Here is a 16,137-nt window from a genome sequence, read left to right as displayed (position 1 = left end):
TAGTAACAAAGCGCGCTCTCTATAAATACCTGGCGCTTTGTCTGGCCGGCAGTCGGGGGCCACAGACGGCCTGGAAATAGACGGCAGCGGCCGCATTGCTAGGAAGTCATCTAACCAAACTCGCGGGCTATTATCGTATCTCGTGTCGGTGTCGTCCCCGCCAGCCTCGCCCGTCCGAAACTTAATTGTGATCAATTAAGATTCCTCGCGGAAATTTCGACGAGACGCAAATTGATTTTTTTTCTGGTCTGCGGCGGCGGCGGCGCGCCACCCCCGTCGCCTTCCTCTCCGGAGCCACGGTGCGTGATCCGCGGAGGAAACGCGAAAGCGATCGTTTCCGAAGTGAGCTGTCCGCGTGCACGTCGAGATGATGGGATTTGGTTTGACGACCGGGGCTCGTACCGGAAGTTTCGCCGGCCATTGTGAATTTTGGAGAATCCGGGGATCGCCGCCGGAACGTGACCGTCGCACGGAGTTCGTGTTGCAACCAGGATGTCGTAATGCATCGACGAGCGCCGCCATCCCAGGACGCCGTTGATGCTGCTGCGGGTTTTGCAGATCGAGGTGTAGGTGTGGATGTTGCGACCGGACAGATTAAAGGAGAATCTTGCCGAATGGCAAAGGGGGCAGGTTGAAGGATGGGCCTTGGGGCGCGAAAGGAGGAGGCAAATCGTGTTGATTCGTTTTCTTGCAAGAAATTCCAAAAATTTTTGATCGCCCTGTTCGCTTTTTCATGAAATTCGTCTGGAGAACAAGACGAATTCAACAGTGTTAAAAAAATATCTCTTTGGTGCCTAATTATGAGCGAAATTCGTTGCGAACCGAAAGTGAAGTGTACACCTAAACATTTATAAAGAATCAGAATCTTTGAAATTAAGACCAAAAGAGAAGAGCTCCTTTGGAAAAGTGTTGCATCAAAATATCTTCCATAATGAAGATTAATTAATCTATGGTCCTTTTTGAGATGGTTAGATGGAAAGAACTAGAAAGAAATGTTTTGTGCATTTTTTCCTCCTCAAGCTATAGTACATACTAGATTAATGGAAACCAATTCAATAAAAGAGGGTTTTGCAAAGAGGAATCCGGTGGTGTCAGGATGATCGCCTTGGGTGCAATATTGAGAAAATGGTGATCCATTTTTCAAAAAATTGCCAAAATAATTAAATACAATTTTGTCAAAAAATTTGTCTCTCGATTCGGTTTTAATGACTCGAATTCGGAAATTGCAAAACTTGCAGTCTAGAATGCATTTTTACCGAATCTGAACAAGAAGTCAATCCAGAATAGATGCTTTTTTGATTTTGTCAAGAAGTTATCGTCTTCAGGATCGGTTGAAGTTTGGATCAAATGCAAATATTCAACGAGCTAAATTCAAAAGTAATAATTTTTCCGCCGTACAGCGCGATACTAACAAGTACGAATAGAAAAAATAAAGAGATACAGGGCTACATTAACGTTCACTAATATAAAGTGAATGGGCGGACTTGTCAAAAAAACTAGAATATTTCAGCGACGCCAAAATCGTTCCTTCAGAGCTGATAATAGGCGAAATCCATTGACAATGGAAAGTTATGTGAACGTTAAAAAATTGGAAACAATCATGGTCACTCAAATTAGGACGTTTGAGAAAGTGTTGAGGCAAAAATGTCTTTTTCGAATTTGCGTCTCTAATAGGTCTATAATAGGATTCAAGTTGGAGTCGTTTATGGCTAACTATTAAAGCAATTGTGGTTTAATAGATCTCTAAGAAAATTTTTATCAGTATTATTGTCATTTACGCCAAAAAAACTTCCAATATTAACGTTCAAGCTCTACTTTTTAACATCTGTTGCAGATGTTGTTGCATCCGTTACCTTGAATTACCAATTAATACAAAATTCCCTAGAATTTGAAAAATTTATTTTTTTATTTAGACATTAAAAAAAGGGTGCAAATTCGAAAAAATAACATAAAAAACTCGTTTTATAAGGACATTGGCGCACTCGTCCCATAGAAAACTCCCCGACGGATCGTTTTCTACATCTGGGACACGTGCGCCAAATCAACGCTTATAAAACTTGCTCCGACCATTTTAAGGGTGGTCAGATGGAAAAAAAATTTTTGCGATTTTTTGCGAAACGATCAGAACTAAAGTCCATTCAAAAATCAAAAAACCACCACCTGTTGCTTTAGGTTGGTAAAATTTAAAAAACCCTAGGTAGATACTCTGTTGGTAACCATAAATTATGACATTTATTTGATTCAAAATAAAATTCAATTACTTTGAATTTCGTTCATATTGTTTTATTAGCAGCACGTTTCATTTATTTATTGATTCTTATTATTTTTACTTAAACATGCCCAGAAAAACAAGACACTTTAATAAACATTTAACCTCAAAATTACACGTTTCACCAAATTTTACACTAGACAACGTTGCCGATAGTAATTATCGAGGAAAATGCGACGTTGGTGGTTTTTTGATTTTTGAATGGACTTTAGATGGAAGCTGACTTGATGAAGAGGATTCCATCTGGACCAGAATCCTCGTCCTCAAAGAAACAATGACCATTTTGGCGATCTTCGATAGTTTAAAAAAGTTCAATCGTCCACCATACCACTCTGACCTAACACGTAGTGGCTTCTTACTTGAAAAAAAAAAGCTACGTGGTTGAAGATTTTCTAGTGAAAGTGCCTTCGACGATCATTTTTCAGATAAATCTTCTGATTAAATGTTTCCAAAAGTAAAAAAAAAATTGGTATATTTATAACATAAGCAATGCGTTCGTCGATGCCGGTGAGGACTACATCGAAAAGTGAAACCTGAAATTTTCAGAATTCTCTTGTGTACTAATCTCGCTTCCGCCGGACACCTGGTTCTGCATTTTTTAGAATTGACGTGACGGTTATTGCGGAGGTGTAAAATTTTTCTCCGTAACATATTTGATGACAGAAAAACATCTGAAAAAAGTTCACCTTTACGAGAGGTATAAACAAGCGGTTTCAAGGATGTTCGTTGCGATTAACAACTCATATTATCGAAGGGATTAACAATTTTGCCATAATCATGCAATAGCTCGATGATGCAATCAGTATCAGAGCGCGTATATGATTGGTAAGCTCGACGGCAATTTTATTGGTCGAATTGCGTAGCAAGTGCACCCGACGAAAAAATTTCCACCAAAATAAATAAGCAAAACAAACAAAAACCGTCTGAAGATAATCAGCTTATTTAAAAAAAAATAAAATAAATAAACAGTAAAATGCAAAACAGTGTTCTTTGTTGATGATAGACGGCGGTTAGAAGGAATGGCGGCAAAATGGTTTCTTCTTGGCAAAATTCGACGAATGGAACGTCCTTTGAAGAAGCGGGGCCTTGATGTTCTTCCTGGTACGGCACCATGCATCCTAGATGTGGATCACTGTACCTGTTTTTTTCATCCTAATTTTTAATAAATGGGAATTTGTGTAAGATGGTCGGAGGGCGGCACTCTCTTTTGACTTTTAAATTTAATTATTTAGCGGTAAAGTTTTGATGCGTCGTAAACTTTTTTAATTTCCTTTTTTATCCTAGACTAATTTTGGTTTTTTTTTTTGCGGCGACGGTACAGAACCGGGTCCAGGTGTTTTCTGCAGTTGTGCCAACGTTTCGCTACGCTACGTACATGCAAAGTAAAAGTTGTGGTCTTTCTTAAAGTGGGTGCTGAGTCATTTCGCTTTGCACACTTCTTATGTCACACGTTGCGCCATCGTCTCGACCCGACTGCGTTTCTGTTCTGATGCAATCCGTCTTCGGTGCTCCCGAACTTCCTGTTTTCGGCTGTTCCTCAATGAGTCGGCGGCGTTTCCACATGTTCGGTGGAAAACCAGGGTGGGGATGACACATGCACGCTAAAATTACAATGTGCACGCTAAAAATAGGCTTCCACGAAGCGCAATAAACATTGCATGATTATTTTTATGGCGGCGTTCGTTCTCTCGAGCGGGTCGGTGGGCGCAGCGCCGCCCCACGCGAAACCGGGTTGCATGGGTTGATCGGCGGCCTGAGGATGGCGTACGAAACGTCGCCGATTGACCGACAGACAGAGGTAACGACTCGCGGAGCGGTTCCGCCCCACCTGCAAGGTGCCTCCCGCCCGCTGCCGTCGCGGCGACCCGCGTCTCGCCTCCCCCGACCCCGTTCCAGCCGGACTCCCCGATTGTGGACAAGGGGCTCGGAGATGAGAAGGGGAGAAGTGTGGAGTCATATTGATCTGCGCGGCGCACTCGAAAATGCCACCTCACAAATGCGATGTTCAACTTGAAATATCTGAAGTATTGCAGAAAATAAACTCGGGGGGCGGGAGTATTTTTTCTGGCGGCGGAAAGTTTTGGAGGTGTCGCGCGTCCGGGGGGCGTCGAAATCGCGGAACTTCCGGATGACCCCTCCGGGTCGCGGGTTTCGTCCCTTCGTGCGGTTCGGCGTCGGGGGAGGTCTCGTTTTTTTTGGCTCGCGCATAATCGAGCAGTCGCGGCGTTATTTACACAATCCGCAATTTCGCCCCAGGAAGAGTCTCCTGTTGTTCCCCCGCCCCCGGAAAAATTCCGCAGGCAAAGGAGACCGCCGCCACCTAAAGTGCACAACCGCTTCGATTTGCTCGACTCGAGGTGCACTCTTCCAGATGCGGCTGATTAATTTTTGCGGCGATTAATTATTCGGCGGGGGGCTTGATTTCCAAATATCGGAAAGAGTCGACGAGGGCTAATGGGCGATTCCCCGAGTGACACTAATCCTTATTGGGCACGTGATGGAAATTTTCGAACGTTGGCGGCGTCGGATGGACTCTTAATCGGGGGCCTTCCCGGAAAAATCCGCCGTCCGTTGGAAAATGCGCAGCAAAAACTTGTCCACCTTTCCGCCTGGTTAATTCCGGAAATGTTGCGAACTCGCCAGCGCAAGACTCTGATGGAACGCGTCGCGATAACCGTGGTAATCATTTTGCGCGAAAACTGCGCGCCATTAGTCTTATAATTGCGTGTTCCAGATGCTTTATGAATATTGGCTGCGAGATTAAGCGTCTCATCTTCTCGTTGCGTGAACCCCATTGTTCGAACCGCACGGTCGACGCAGTCAAACGCCTCTTTGTTTACGATCGGTGCGCCAGATGGATGTCCTCATTGTCTCTGCGGGTCCCTGTTCGGCGCGAAGGACGTCTCGCCTCCCGTCCGCCGCCCTTTTCATCGTGCGCCTTTTGGAAAAACGGTCCTCGAGGAGTCCGTACCTTACCGAGGAGATGCATGCGCAATGGATGCACTTCGAGGGATATCGAACAGCGGACGTGACGCGGTTTGCACACGGGAGGGAACTGCGGTTCGATCGTTGCCGAAATTAACACCTCCACGACCGAACGGGTTGATAACGAGGGCCGGAGACGAAGCTGGAACGCGTTTCCGATGGGTCCAGACGGGGCGGATGGTTCAAGGTGGTCGTTTGCGCCACCATCGCTCGCGGTTGCATCATTTTGTGACGTTACCGGTCTTTGATTAATGTCCTTGTCAAAGAGAAACGATAACGGTTGTTCAAGACGTGTCAAAAATCAAATTGGAACACGCTTTTGGTGGATGGGTGTCGAGTTCCAAACGAACTCGATGGGACTCAAGTTTGCCAGACTTGGTGCTCGTTATCGCCACAATTACTCTATCAAATTGTATGTTTTTTCGTCGCTGTTTTGGACTTTGGACTGTAATAAAATTGTCGCAGACGCACTTTTTGTATCTTTTTAAATTTCAGATAACTGGAAGACTAAAAACATTCGCGTGCGTCGTACCGAATTCATCCAAACAAACCGAATAGGATTCAGGTACGACACTCCAGGTGTCTCTTGTCGCTCTGGTTGGTATATTTTTTCTTGTTCTTTCCAAACCAAACCACCGTCTATGCCGTCTCACGTTTTCGGATCGTGAAGGAGTGTTCCAAACGAAATTGATAGGATCCCGGTGCGGTCTCCCCTGTGGCCGTTATCGCTACAATTACCGTATCGGATGGCACCCTTTCATCCCTTCCGGGCTGGATGCGTCGTTCAACTTTCATGAAATTATCCCAATTCGTCCGTCGACGGCGTCCGCGATCTTCCGCCTCCGTTTTCATTATCGCCTCCTCCACCGTTTCCTCCGCTCTTCGGTTCGTCTCCTTGTTTGTTTACGTCTGTGCGGGCTCGAGCCGATCGAAAGGGGCACGAACTGTCGCCCCCCAAATCGCTTTTTACGAGTTCTTGAACCGCGGGTAACGCGATCCGCCTGGGAGCGTCGGGGGTTTTCCCCGGTCATCGGAGAAGAAATGCAGCGGCGGAGGCGTCCTCGTCGGCGGCCGCCCCCGCCTTTGTTCGGAGAAAGTGTGTCGGCGCGCTCTCCCCGTCGCCACGGCAACAGGATGTTAATTTTAATTGTTACCGGAGGATCCGATCCGGCCGTCGCGCGTTTCCTGCGATCTTTGTGCGTCTCCCCCGCCGGTCGTCGGGGACGTCATCGCCGTGGCCGCAGCCTTGACATCGTTCAGCGAAATTTACGACTCGGTCGAATTTAGGTGTCGGCCCCGCCGGCGATAACGCTTCGAGCAAAGCGGTCGATAAGCGATCGATAAGGACGCAAAAGAGGCGGCAGGTGTTGCTCGTGACGTCGCCCAGGTTCGAAATTCGGCGGGATCGATTTCGGGGGGCGGCGAAAGAGGCGCCGCTCCTCGGAGGCGTACGTGTGGCATTTTCACGTGTCACAGTTTCTCGGCGTGCCCGTTTCGCTCTCTCCACCTCTGCGGACGAGTTCCTCCCGCTTGACGACAAGCGCGAGGCGCAGCGGCGGAACACGACGCATTTTCCGACTGCACACGGAAAACACGTGAAGACGCCATCTTATCTATTGACTTATCAAGGTCGCGCTCGTCTCTGTGCTCGCACTGTTTGTAAACAAACACGGGTCGCTTTCGTAAAGTCTACGAGACCGTCGTCGTCGTCGTCTGCGGCGCAGTTGGCGGGGAACGAACCGGTCGATGTCGACCGCCGAAATCGAATTTCCCAGAAGAAGGCGTCGCGGAAGGCTTTATCTCGTCGGCGGCGCCGACGAACAAATCCGCACCGTCATCGTCGCCGCGTTCTGTTTGTCGGAATCGGCGAAACGGTCGGGTGCGTCGGAAGGCCGACGAGGATTCGTTCGCTTGTCGTCAGGGGCGTTCGTGCTTGATGTTTCTAATGGGAGCGCAAGGTCTCCAGGCCTGATAAGGAGGCAAAAAATTGCGACCTAGACGAGGAGGAAAAAAAAATTACAACTGTTACAATATTTATTAGAATTAAGAAGAAAATAACACAGCTGCATGACCCCGGCGTTTGACCCCGAATTAGCTACCCCGCTTTTTTCTGTATGTGTCGTTCTGCTTTATTTACACCACATTGAGGGTGTAAAGGAACCGAACTTTATTTTATGCTAGTTGGTAGATTATGAATTATTGTCCAGATGTTGCGGACTTTGGTGCATTCTTAGGATTAGGTAACTGCAGCTGTCTTAATTGGTTTTTTTGCATAATATCGACCCCAACGAAGGGTCTCAAGTTTTGTAATAGCCCGCCTATAAAGGGGGAGATTTTTGTGTATGAAAAACAGTTCAGAATTAAAGTTTGTTAAGGAAACAAGTCTTTGATTGCATTTTCTCCGATACGCCTTACACTTTATTTGAAGTTTGAGTTTCACTGGATCCTGACAGAGAAGTGAAGAGCTCAATATTAATTTATCAGAAGTGGGATAAACTATTTTTCTTTAATAATTTATCAGAAGTGGGATGTTACCTGTGATACGTCCGCGAATTAAGTGTAGTACGGAAACAAGCTAAAGTGAATTACTGAAGTTTCGATTGTGGGTTTCGCGATTTCTCCGGGACTCTGAAGTGTATTGCGGGAAGTGAGTACGGGTACGTGGGTAATATCGTATCGTCGTATTCTGAGGGTGAAGCCTAGTAACGGGATGTCTAGGTCGGGTTCACCAAGTGCCGGTGAGTACACTGAAGAGGAGGTCGAAAACGCCAGATTATTGTTGGAACTGAAGAAGAAGCAGGCGGAGGACAACACAGAGAGAATGCAATCTTCGGCGCATGCAACAGAACAGTTGATGTCTGTGGATGCGGTGGTGGAGCTAATTAGGAGATTGGTTCCATCAGGGGCGTCACCTGCAGGGTATGCAAGTGATACGATGACGACGGGTGAACCGACACCTGGAAATTTTTGTGTAATGCCAGATCTGACGCAAGGGTTGAAGGCGTTCAGTGGCAGAGGAGGGTATTTCGAAGCAAGGAACTGGCTTCGGGATATAAAGGCGATGGGTAGAAGACAATTTTGGAACGAAAATATTATTTTGGAGATGGCGCGACAACATCTCCAAGGCAGCGCTCTAAATTGGTATCGTTACCATCAAGAGGAAATTCGAACTTGGAGTGAGTTCGAAGAGAAATTTCGGGAAAAGTATGAAGATACGCGAACATTGACGGAACGAGTTCATGAGATGGAAGCTCGTGTACAAGGGAAAGATGAAAGTGCGGAGGACTATTTCTATACGAAAATGCGATTGTGTCGGGAGTTAAAATTGGAGTTCCAGGAAAGTAAAAAGCTAGTGTTGATGGGACTTAAGTCACGAGAAGCGGCTAGGACAATTTTGCTTGCGCGACACTATGACGAGACAAGTCTATTAAAGGACATTTTAGACAGTGAACAATTTTATAAAGGACAGTTATCGGGTTTACGCGAGAATCGGACGGAGTGTTTGGCTGAAAAAGGTAAAGACGTACTTTGCTTTAAGTGCCAGAAAAGGGGGCACATTTCGAGAAACTGTACGGCAAAAATCGGCGAAACGTCAGGCTCGACAGGAGAAGTACCGGTTTCCTTCAGCAACAAACAGTCTGCACCGACAGCGACGTCACAAGTGATGTGCTTTAAGTGCAATGAGATGGGACACTATGCGAATCAATGTAAGAAGAGAGAGAGAACAACAGAAGATTCGGCAAGACAAAATGTAAACGTGGCAACGGAAAACAACATTCTGTTCAATGATTCAAATCTCAAGTTTTTCAAAGATGCGAAGATCAATGGAAAACAACTAAGAAGTTATGTAGACTTGGGAAGTCAGGTGTGTGCTCTGCGCGATGATTGTATTGCTCAGTTGCGTTTGAATTGTAACTGGGCAAATACCAAAGAAATTGTGGGATATGGTGGTGCAATCACTGCAACCTTGGGGGACGTAGATGTGAATTTGGAAATAGATGGTGTTGTCGCCAAGGTGAAGCTGCAGATAGTACCCAAGGAAAGCCAGGAAGTGCCCTTGTTGGTGGGACATCCGTTTACCGAGCAAGGACATATCCAAGTAATCAAAACCGCGAATGAGCTTCTGATTCGTGAAGTACCTGTGACAGAAAATATATCGACTTCAGAAGTGGCTTCCTGGGCGAGAGATATGTCGGTGATACCGAATAACTTCTTGGGACACGTCGTCGTAAAAACTGATGTGCGCGAACGTGAACTCTGCGTCGAAGGTGGTTTACGCGAAATCGGGGGTGTTGTTCCGCGACGTGTGGTAACCACGGACAAGGAGGGTGAAGCAGATTTGCCCGTATTAAGTATTTGTGGTAGGGACGTTACCGTCATAAAGAACGATAATAAGACAACAGGTGAACCGTATCGCGAAGATGTTTGCCGAGTTGAATTAAAAGACAATCCGATTAAGGTATCTGAAGTCAGGACCGAACTAAGTGATGACGAATTTCTCGAGCTACAAGAATTGGGGTGTATCAACGTCTTCAAGATGGATCTCCATCTGACAGATAACCAGCCAGTCTTCAGCGAACGCGAGGAGGTACAGGAACAGAAGAAACCGGATATCAACAAAGAAATGGACTCAGCGTTTGCAAGTGTTGTGCGAAAGAAAAGTGACGAATTTCAGGTGTGTGCGGATTACAGTGATTTCAGCAAGAAAAGTGATAATCAGCTGGATCGGTTGCGAGTGTTGTGCGACGCCGGTGTCAATTTGGCGTTTCAGAAACACAGCTCTGGACACTACCTCATAAGTGGAGCCGTCACCGTGTTGCTGCTGGCAGTAATTTGGGTGGTAGCACTGTTCTTACTGCTCTGTGTGAAGAGCGAGACCTGCATTTTTCGCTGTGGGTCAATAATTGTTACATGGCTCAAAGGGTGGAAGAAGCGTCTGTTGTACGCACCCATGGAGAAACGGAAAGATTGTCTCCCTCACCGCGATATTGACAGTTTCGAAAGTCGTAAGTTAGTACCAAAGTATCTAGGGCCAGGCCCATACGAAATTGTGAAGTTCATTGGTAATGATAGATATATGATACAAGATATTGAAGGTGAACAACAAAGTAACCGTCTTTACAAAGGCATTATAGCAGTAGATAGATTAAAATTGTTACCTGTTTAAAAAAAAAAAAGGTTAATATTTGTACACGTACTTTGTAGTTGAGAATTTTGTATTTAGGTTACAATAGAAATGTATGGTAGGTTAGATTTATGTTTTGATTAATGACCATCTGGAGAACGTCCTCGAGGACGAGGACTATGTCAGGAAAGGCCGAATTGTTACAATATTTATTAGAATTAAGAAGAAAATAACACAGCTGCATGACCCCGGCGTTTGACCCCGAATTAGCTACCCCGCTTTTTTCTGTATGTGTCGTTCTGCTTTATTTACACCACATTGAGGGTGTAAAGGAACCGAACTTTATTTTATGCTAGTTGGTAGATTATGAATTATTGTCCAGATGTTGCGGACTTTGGTGCATTCTTAGGATTAGGTAACTGCAGCTGTCTTAATTGGTTTTTTGCATAATATCGACCCCAACGAAGGGTCTCAAGTTTTGTAATAGCCCGCCTATAAAGGGGGAGATTTTTGTGTATGAAAAACAGTTCAGAATTAAAGTTTGTTAAGGAAACAAGTCTTTGATTGCATTTTCTCCGATACGCCTTACACTTTATTTGAAGTTTGAGTTTCACTGGATCCTGACAGAGAAGTGAAGAGCTCAATATTAATTTATCAGAAGTGGGATAAACTATTTTTCTTTAATACAACGCCCATCGTTTTGCGCGTAGTAAGTCGATCCAAGCAGCCTCAAAACGATCTAGAACTGCCAAGGTCCAGATCTAGGGCAGTGGTGCAATTAAATCGATACTGGAGCAAGCGAGATAGTTGGTAGAGTTGTATTGTTTTGTTGCCAAATTGTCAAAGTACAGATCTTTCGTCAAACTGACGTAAGAGGACCAGGGATGATAATTAACTCGCCAAGTATTACGGTTAAAACTGAATCACCATTAAAAGGTTAAAATAGCAATCTGGTAAACAATAAAAACGTTGGAAAGAGAAAAACAAAGAATCAGAAAAGTTTTCTAGTTTGACATGACACGAGTATCACGACCTGAGTGATTTTATTTGGTTGGATTATCTTCGTCGAGTCGATGTCGATCATACAGGGTGTCTCAAAATTCGCGAATTCCGAATTCAGAGCGTGGTAGGGAAGGACCCAGTGGAGCTCGAAAAATACTTAGAAAAAAAAATTCGCTCCATATCCACAGTGACAAAATACTATTCTAGCTAAACTCCATTCAAAAATCAAAAAACCACTACCTGTTGCTTTAGGTTGGTAAAATTTAAAAAACCCTGGGTAGTTATTTTTTCATACTGTGTTGGTAACTGTAAATTATGACATTTATTTGATTCAAAATAAAATCCAATTGCTTTGAATTTCGTTTAAATTGTTTAATTATTGCTCAGCATGTTTAATTTATTAATTGTTATTATTTTAACTTAAACATGCTCAGAAAAACAAGACACTGACGGCCGTATTCACCAACGCCAGTTAACGTTAACTGTAGGTTAAAATACTTCGTTACTTTAGTTACCTATTGTTATAACAATGTTTTCGTATATTTTAACCTACAGTTAACTTTAACTGGCGTTGGTGAATACAGGCCTTAATAAACACTTAACCTCAAAATTACAATTCTCACCAAATTTTACACCCGACAGCGTTGCCGATAGTAATTATCGAGCAAAATGGCGACGTTAGTGGTTTTTTGATTTTTGAATGGACCTTACGTCGCCGTTCCATTTTTAAGAAAAATTACAAAAATTTAAGGTTTTTTTACTTCAAAGTAAGCTATTCTTCAAAAAATTGTTTTGGTCCCGATTTGTTTTTTTTTAATTTGCATATTTGGAGTACTGATCTGATCCCCTACAACGCTCTGAGTTTGGAATTCGGGAATTTTGAGACACCCTGTACTTTAGATCACCTTCGACCACGTTCAGGAAGACTTCGAAGGCCACCAATTTTTTTTTTTGTCGTCTTTAGATGGTCGAAATTTATCGGCGCGGCATCGGATTTGGAATCCGTCCGGGGGCCCCATTAGTGGTCGCTTTTTTGCGGTGACCAATTTCAGAAACGAGAGTTGTTTGCGAGGATCAGTGAGTCAGTCCACCTGCTGCCATCGACATCTGCGAACCGAGCCGCAGACCTTGAACCGGTCGGTGTTCTTCACGGATTAAATAATTTTCATTGTGGTCCGTTCGGTGGCTTCTGTCCCCGTCGTCCCCCCCCGCCGTCGTTCGCAAAATGGGAAGCGGCGAATGGGCGTCGAAGAGTCCCGCTGCACCGGGACGGGTGCATCGGGTGCGGTGCAACGTGGGTGAGGAGCGAAAAGGCCGTCGCCTCGCCAGAGAAATCGGGTGGAGGCGGCGGGCGAGCCTCTCGCTCACTCGCTCTTTCTTTCTCGTTGGCGACGCTCCATTTCCGCATTTTCCATCGGACGCGCCGCTTTCCAATTTAAATTCCATCATCTTGCTCGTCGACCCCGATCCGGCCCCGCAAGGACTGCGGAGAAGAGGGCGCGACCGATCGGGCGTCGGTGATTTTTTCGGGACGTCGCATGGTAACAACGAGTCCTCGGAGGAAAGCGGCGGATGGCCGCATTGTCCGTAAACGACCGGCACTTGCATTCCCGTCGTTCCGCGGCGGTTCTTCACCTCGGCGGAAGATCGGCCGTCTGACCGAACCGTCTGTCTCGGCTCGACGGACTTGTTGCTCTTCGCGTGCACTTCCGAGTCGACGGGGGCGGCCGGAGACGACGTCCGAGGCGCGATTTTTCGAGCGCTCCCCGCAGGTTGTTAACTCGGTAATTGGCAAGTAAACAATCGTTTTAATAGCTCGATCGGCCTAGCAACAGCCGTCAACCTTGCTGCGCGTAGGCACGACGATGACGACGATTATGCACCTGTTTTAAAATTCACAGTACCGTTTCACCGTTCGTCGCCGAGCAGTTTTGGTTTCGCGGCGGCGGCGGCGGCACCAAATAAATTTATTCACCGAAACGATGCGAGACCTACGTCGCCGCCCGTCTGGCCGACGTCTGCCGCACCGACCTGGAGACGTCCGCCGACGGTTGATCCGCACGCCGTTTGGCAACGGGCGACGAGTCAAAGTTCAGCTTATTATTTATAAAAGGGGGACGATCTGGCTCGCGCTGCCACCACGACGGGATTATCGACTCCGATCCGAAATAAAAATTTTCACTCGCAAAGGTCAGCCACGGAGAGAAGGTCAAAGGAGCTCCGTTAATCGAGACTTCCTTTTGGCCAGCCGGAACGTTCACGAGGGGAGAGTCGATTTACAAGTTGGCAGAGGAATCCGGGGACGGTAACGAGTCGCCGAGAAAAGGAACAAGTCAGGTGGAAGGGTCGACACCGTTACGATCGTCGCCGAAGTTTCGCCGTCAAAAGTCGAAACAACTTTTCCAAAAAAAAAATTTCATCGCAACTGAGATCGGTTTATCGTCCGCTCGTTGGTGGAAGCGACACATCAGCGGACGATTGCCATAAAGGAAGTCATGAAATCGAAGAGTTTTGTGCGGGAAGGCACGAACATCGGACGCAAGATGAGATCGCGATGCGTCCAGGTCCTTCGAAACGGACCGCATCTGACGATGGCGACACTTGGAAGTTTTAACGTGCGGGACAGCATCACAACACCCATCCAGCAAGTGGTGTTTGGTTGTGCGAACGAAAAGACGCGATATTAGGAGGAAAATATGAAAAGTAGAGATGGCAGACGAGTTTCCAGTCTCGGAGGGAGACATTCAAAGAAGCAGAAATTGAACATTGTTCGTTCGTATCTGGGTTGCATTTAAGGTTCCGTTTCTGCTGGTTGGAAACAAAGAGAACACCAATAAAGCGAGAATTTGAATGGACTGGATGATCCGGAGGGAAAGTAATGTTGTTTTCTTTTTTTTGAAAAATCTTTCTGTGGGTGTAGTTTCCATTCGCCTTTTCCACCCCCGTGCGTCTGGATGCGGTGGGCGTCGCGATCTGCGTCATCCGCGAATTCCTCGATTCGGCCATGGTGTTATGTCACAGCGCTGAGCGCGCGCTCGTAGGAATTTTACGGCCAAATCGGAATGTAGGCATTCATATTTTTATGCCGGAAAGTGGGTCAATGTTTTCGCTAATTACACCGAGTTCAGCGGTGTCGGATCGGCGGTCTAAAAATATACCGCATCAGGCGTCTCCCCGAGGTCGGTCCCCGACGTATCCGAAGGCCGTCGTCCGATCGGAAGATTTTCCGGGAGCGTCGTTTTTTTTCGTGGTGGCCGGCCGATTGTTCCGGGACTGCGTTCTGTTCGGCTCCGGTTCTCGTCGCCGTTCCCCGTCTGGCCGCCCCCTCGCCGAATTGATTTTCGAACAAGGCGACGTGATTTATGTGTCACGAAGTTGGTGGGAAATCTGCGAGAGGCTGTGCGAGAGCGGAAGCGGCGGCGTTCGGGCACCGGATCGATAGCGCCGCCGTCGTGTTGCAGCCGGCGGTTTGTTTGGGTAGGTCAAAAACTATTCCGGATGGATATTGTGCACGTACCTGCACGGCGGACGCGTGATCGGCCTCGCGCCACCTGGGGCCCCCCGATCGCTAATTGATTCCCGCGATCCGTACTCGAGAGTCCCGGACTCTTTTTCTCCACCTGGATCGATGCTCCGCCGTCACGGGTTCCTCAATTATTCCCGGCTCTCCCTAATTGACACGTTATTGACTCGTTATCACCGTTCTGCATTTGGCCGAGCTAAATCTGGCCCGTTTGCACCGGGCCTTTTGAAATTTTAATTTTTACGTTCAATAATTCATGGAGCGCCGAGGCACCCCGTCGGAAAAAACTCGACGGCGGGGATCGATAGGTGTCCTATTTTTGGCACCGCCACGTCTTTTTGGTGAGAGCGGCGCCCCATAAATCGGGGGGCGGCCGCCGACGATGACGACCCCCCGCGGATAAATCCCAACTGCTGGCTCACGTCCCGGCTTGTCGCGGTCGCCGACGGGGACGTCCCCCAGGTCCTGGGACGTGGGTCGAGATTGCAGCGCACGTGACTCACCGAAATCCGATTTACACCGCACAAAACGCCAAATTGTTTCTGTTCGTGTCACTTTCCAATTTATTTTTCTCGGGGGGTGTGAAACACAAGCGGTGTTAATCTACCTAATGCGAACGGACTTTTTTTTTACGGTAATCTTGATGCGGATTTGTCAAAATATTTAATTAGTCGACGTTGGTGGCGGTCGGTCGGTCGCGTGGGTACGCTTTAAGCTAATTTAAATGTCACCAGAGAGGAGCCGGTTTCATTGACTGGGCGAGCGGAGGTGGGACCGAAAACTGGGCGATTTCGCCCAGTCCATTGATGAAATTTTTAAAGAGCAAACTCGACGGCGAAGCCAAAAAGCGACCGTCTAAGCCCCCAAAAAACGAATTGGCGGACGCATTCGCTGCATTTCAAAATTTTTAACTTCCTCTAGAGTCGTTTTTGAGTGTTTTTTCTTGGCACTCTGAAATTACCCCCTGTGGAGACCAAACGGCTTTGGTCGGGGTGACGTTGCCGCTTCGAAAAATGGCAATTTGACGACGCTTTTGATGTGGTCCGCTTGATAGTTTTACTCGTCCAACTTTGATCTTGCACACTTCGGATAAACACGACGAGCAAACAATATTCCAATATCAGAAGGTTTCCCGCGTAAGGTCAACAGCTTTGCCAGCTCTCTATTTAAATTAAGATCAAAGTGTGCTTTGACTTGACGGGCATTTGTTTTGTCTTAAGTCGCGCGTGGTTT

At 46.6% G+C, this 16,137-nt stretch overlaps 1 protein-coding gene across 6 annotated transcripts in view; it reads left to right on the top strand.

Annotated features, from left to right (window-relative positions):
- The window catches only part of mnb (minibrain), a 36,237-nt gene that overhangs the window by 4,700 nt on the left and 15,400 nt on the right, over positions 1-16,137 (top strand). Inside the window, exon 1 of one of the 6 annotated variants that reach the window (XM_069050341.1) lies at positions 13,381-14,256. The exons of the other annotated variants lie outside the window; for them this stretch is intronic. Within the exon in view, the coding sequence (XP_068906442.1) occupies positions 14,232-14,256 (25 nt within the window). The 5' untranslated portion in view covers positions 13,381-14,231. Of the gene's footprint in view, positions 1-13,380; positions 14,257-16,137 lie in introns of those variants that run through there. 6 annotated transcript variants of the gene reach the window in all.

Source organism: Tenebrio molitor, chromosome 6 (assembly GCF_963966145.1).
Source record: "Tenebrio molitor chromosome 6, icTenMoli1.1, whole genome shotgun sequence".
NCBI classification, from domain to species: Eukaryota; Metazoa; Arthropoda; class Insecta; order Coleoptera; family Tenebrionidae; genus Tenebrio; species Tenebrio molitor.
Note: the sequence above shows the minus strand (reverse complement) of the source record. Positions and strands in the feature narration are given on the sequence as shown.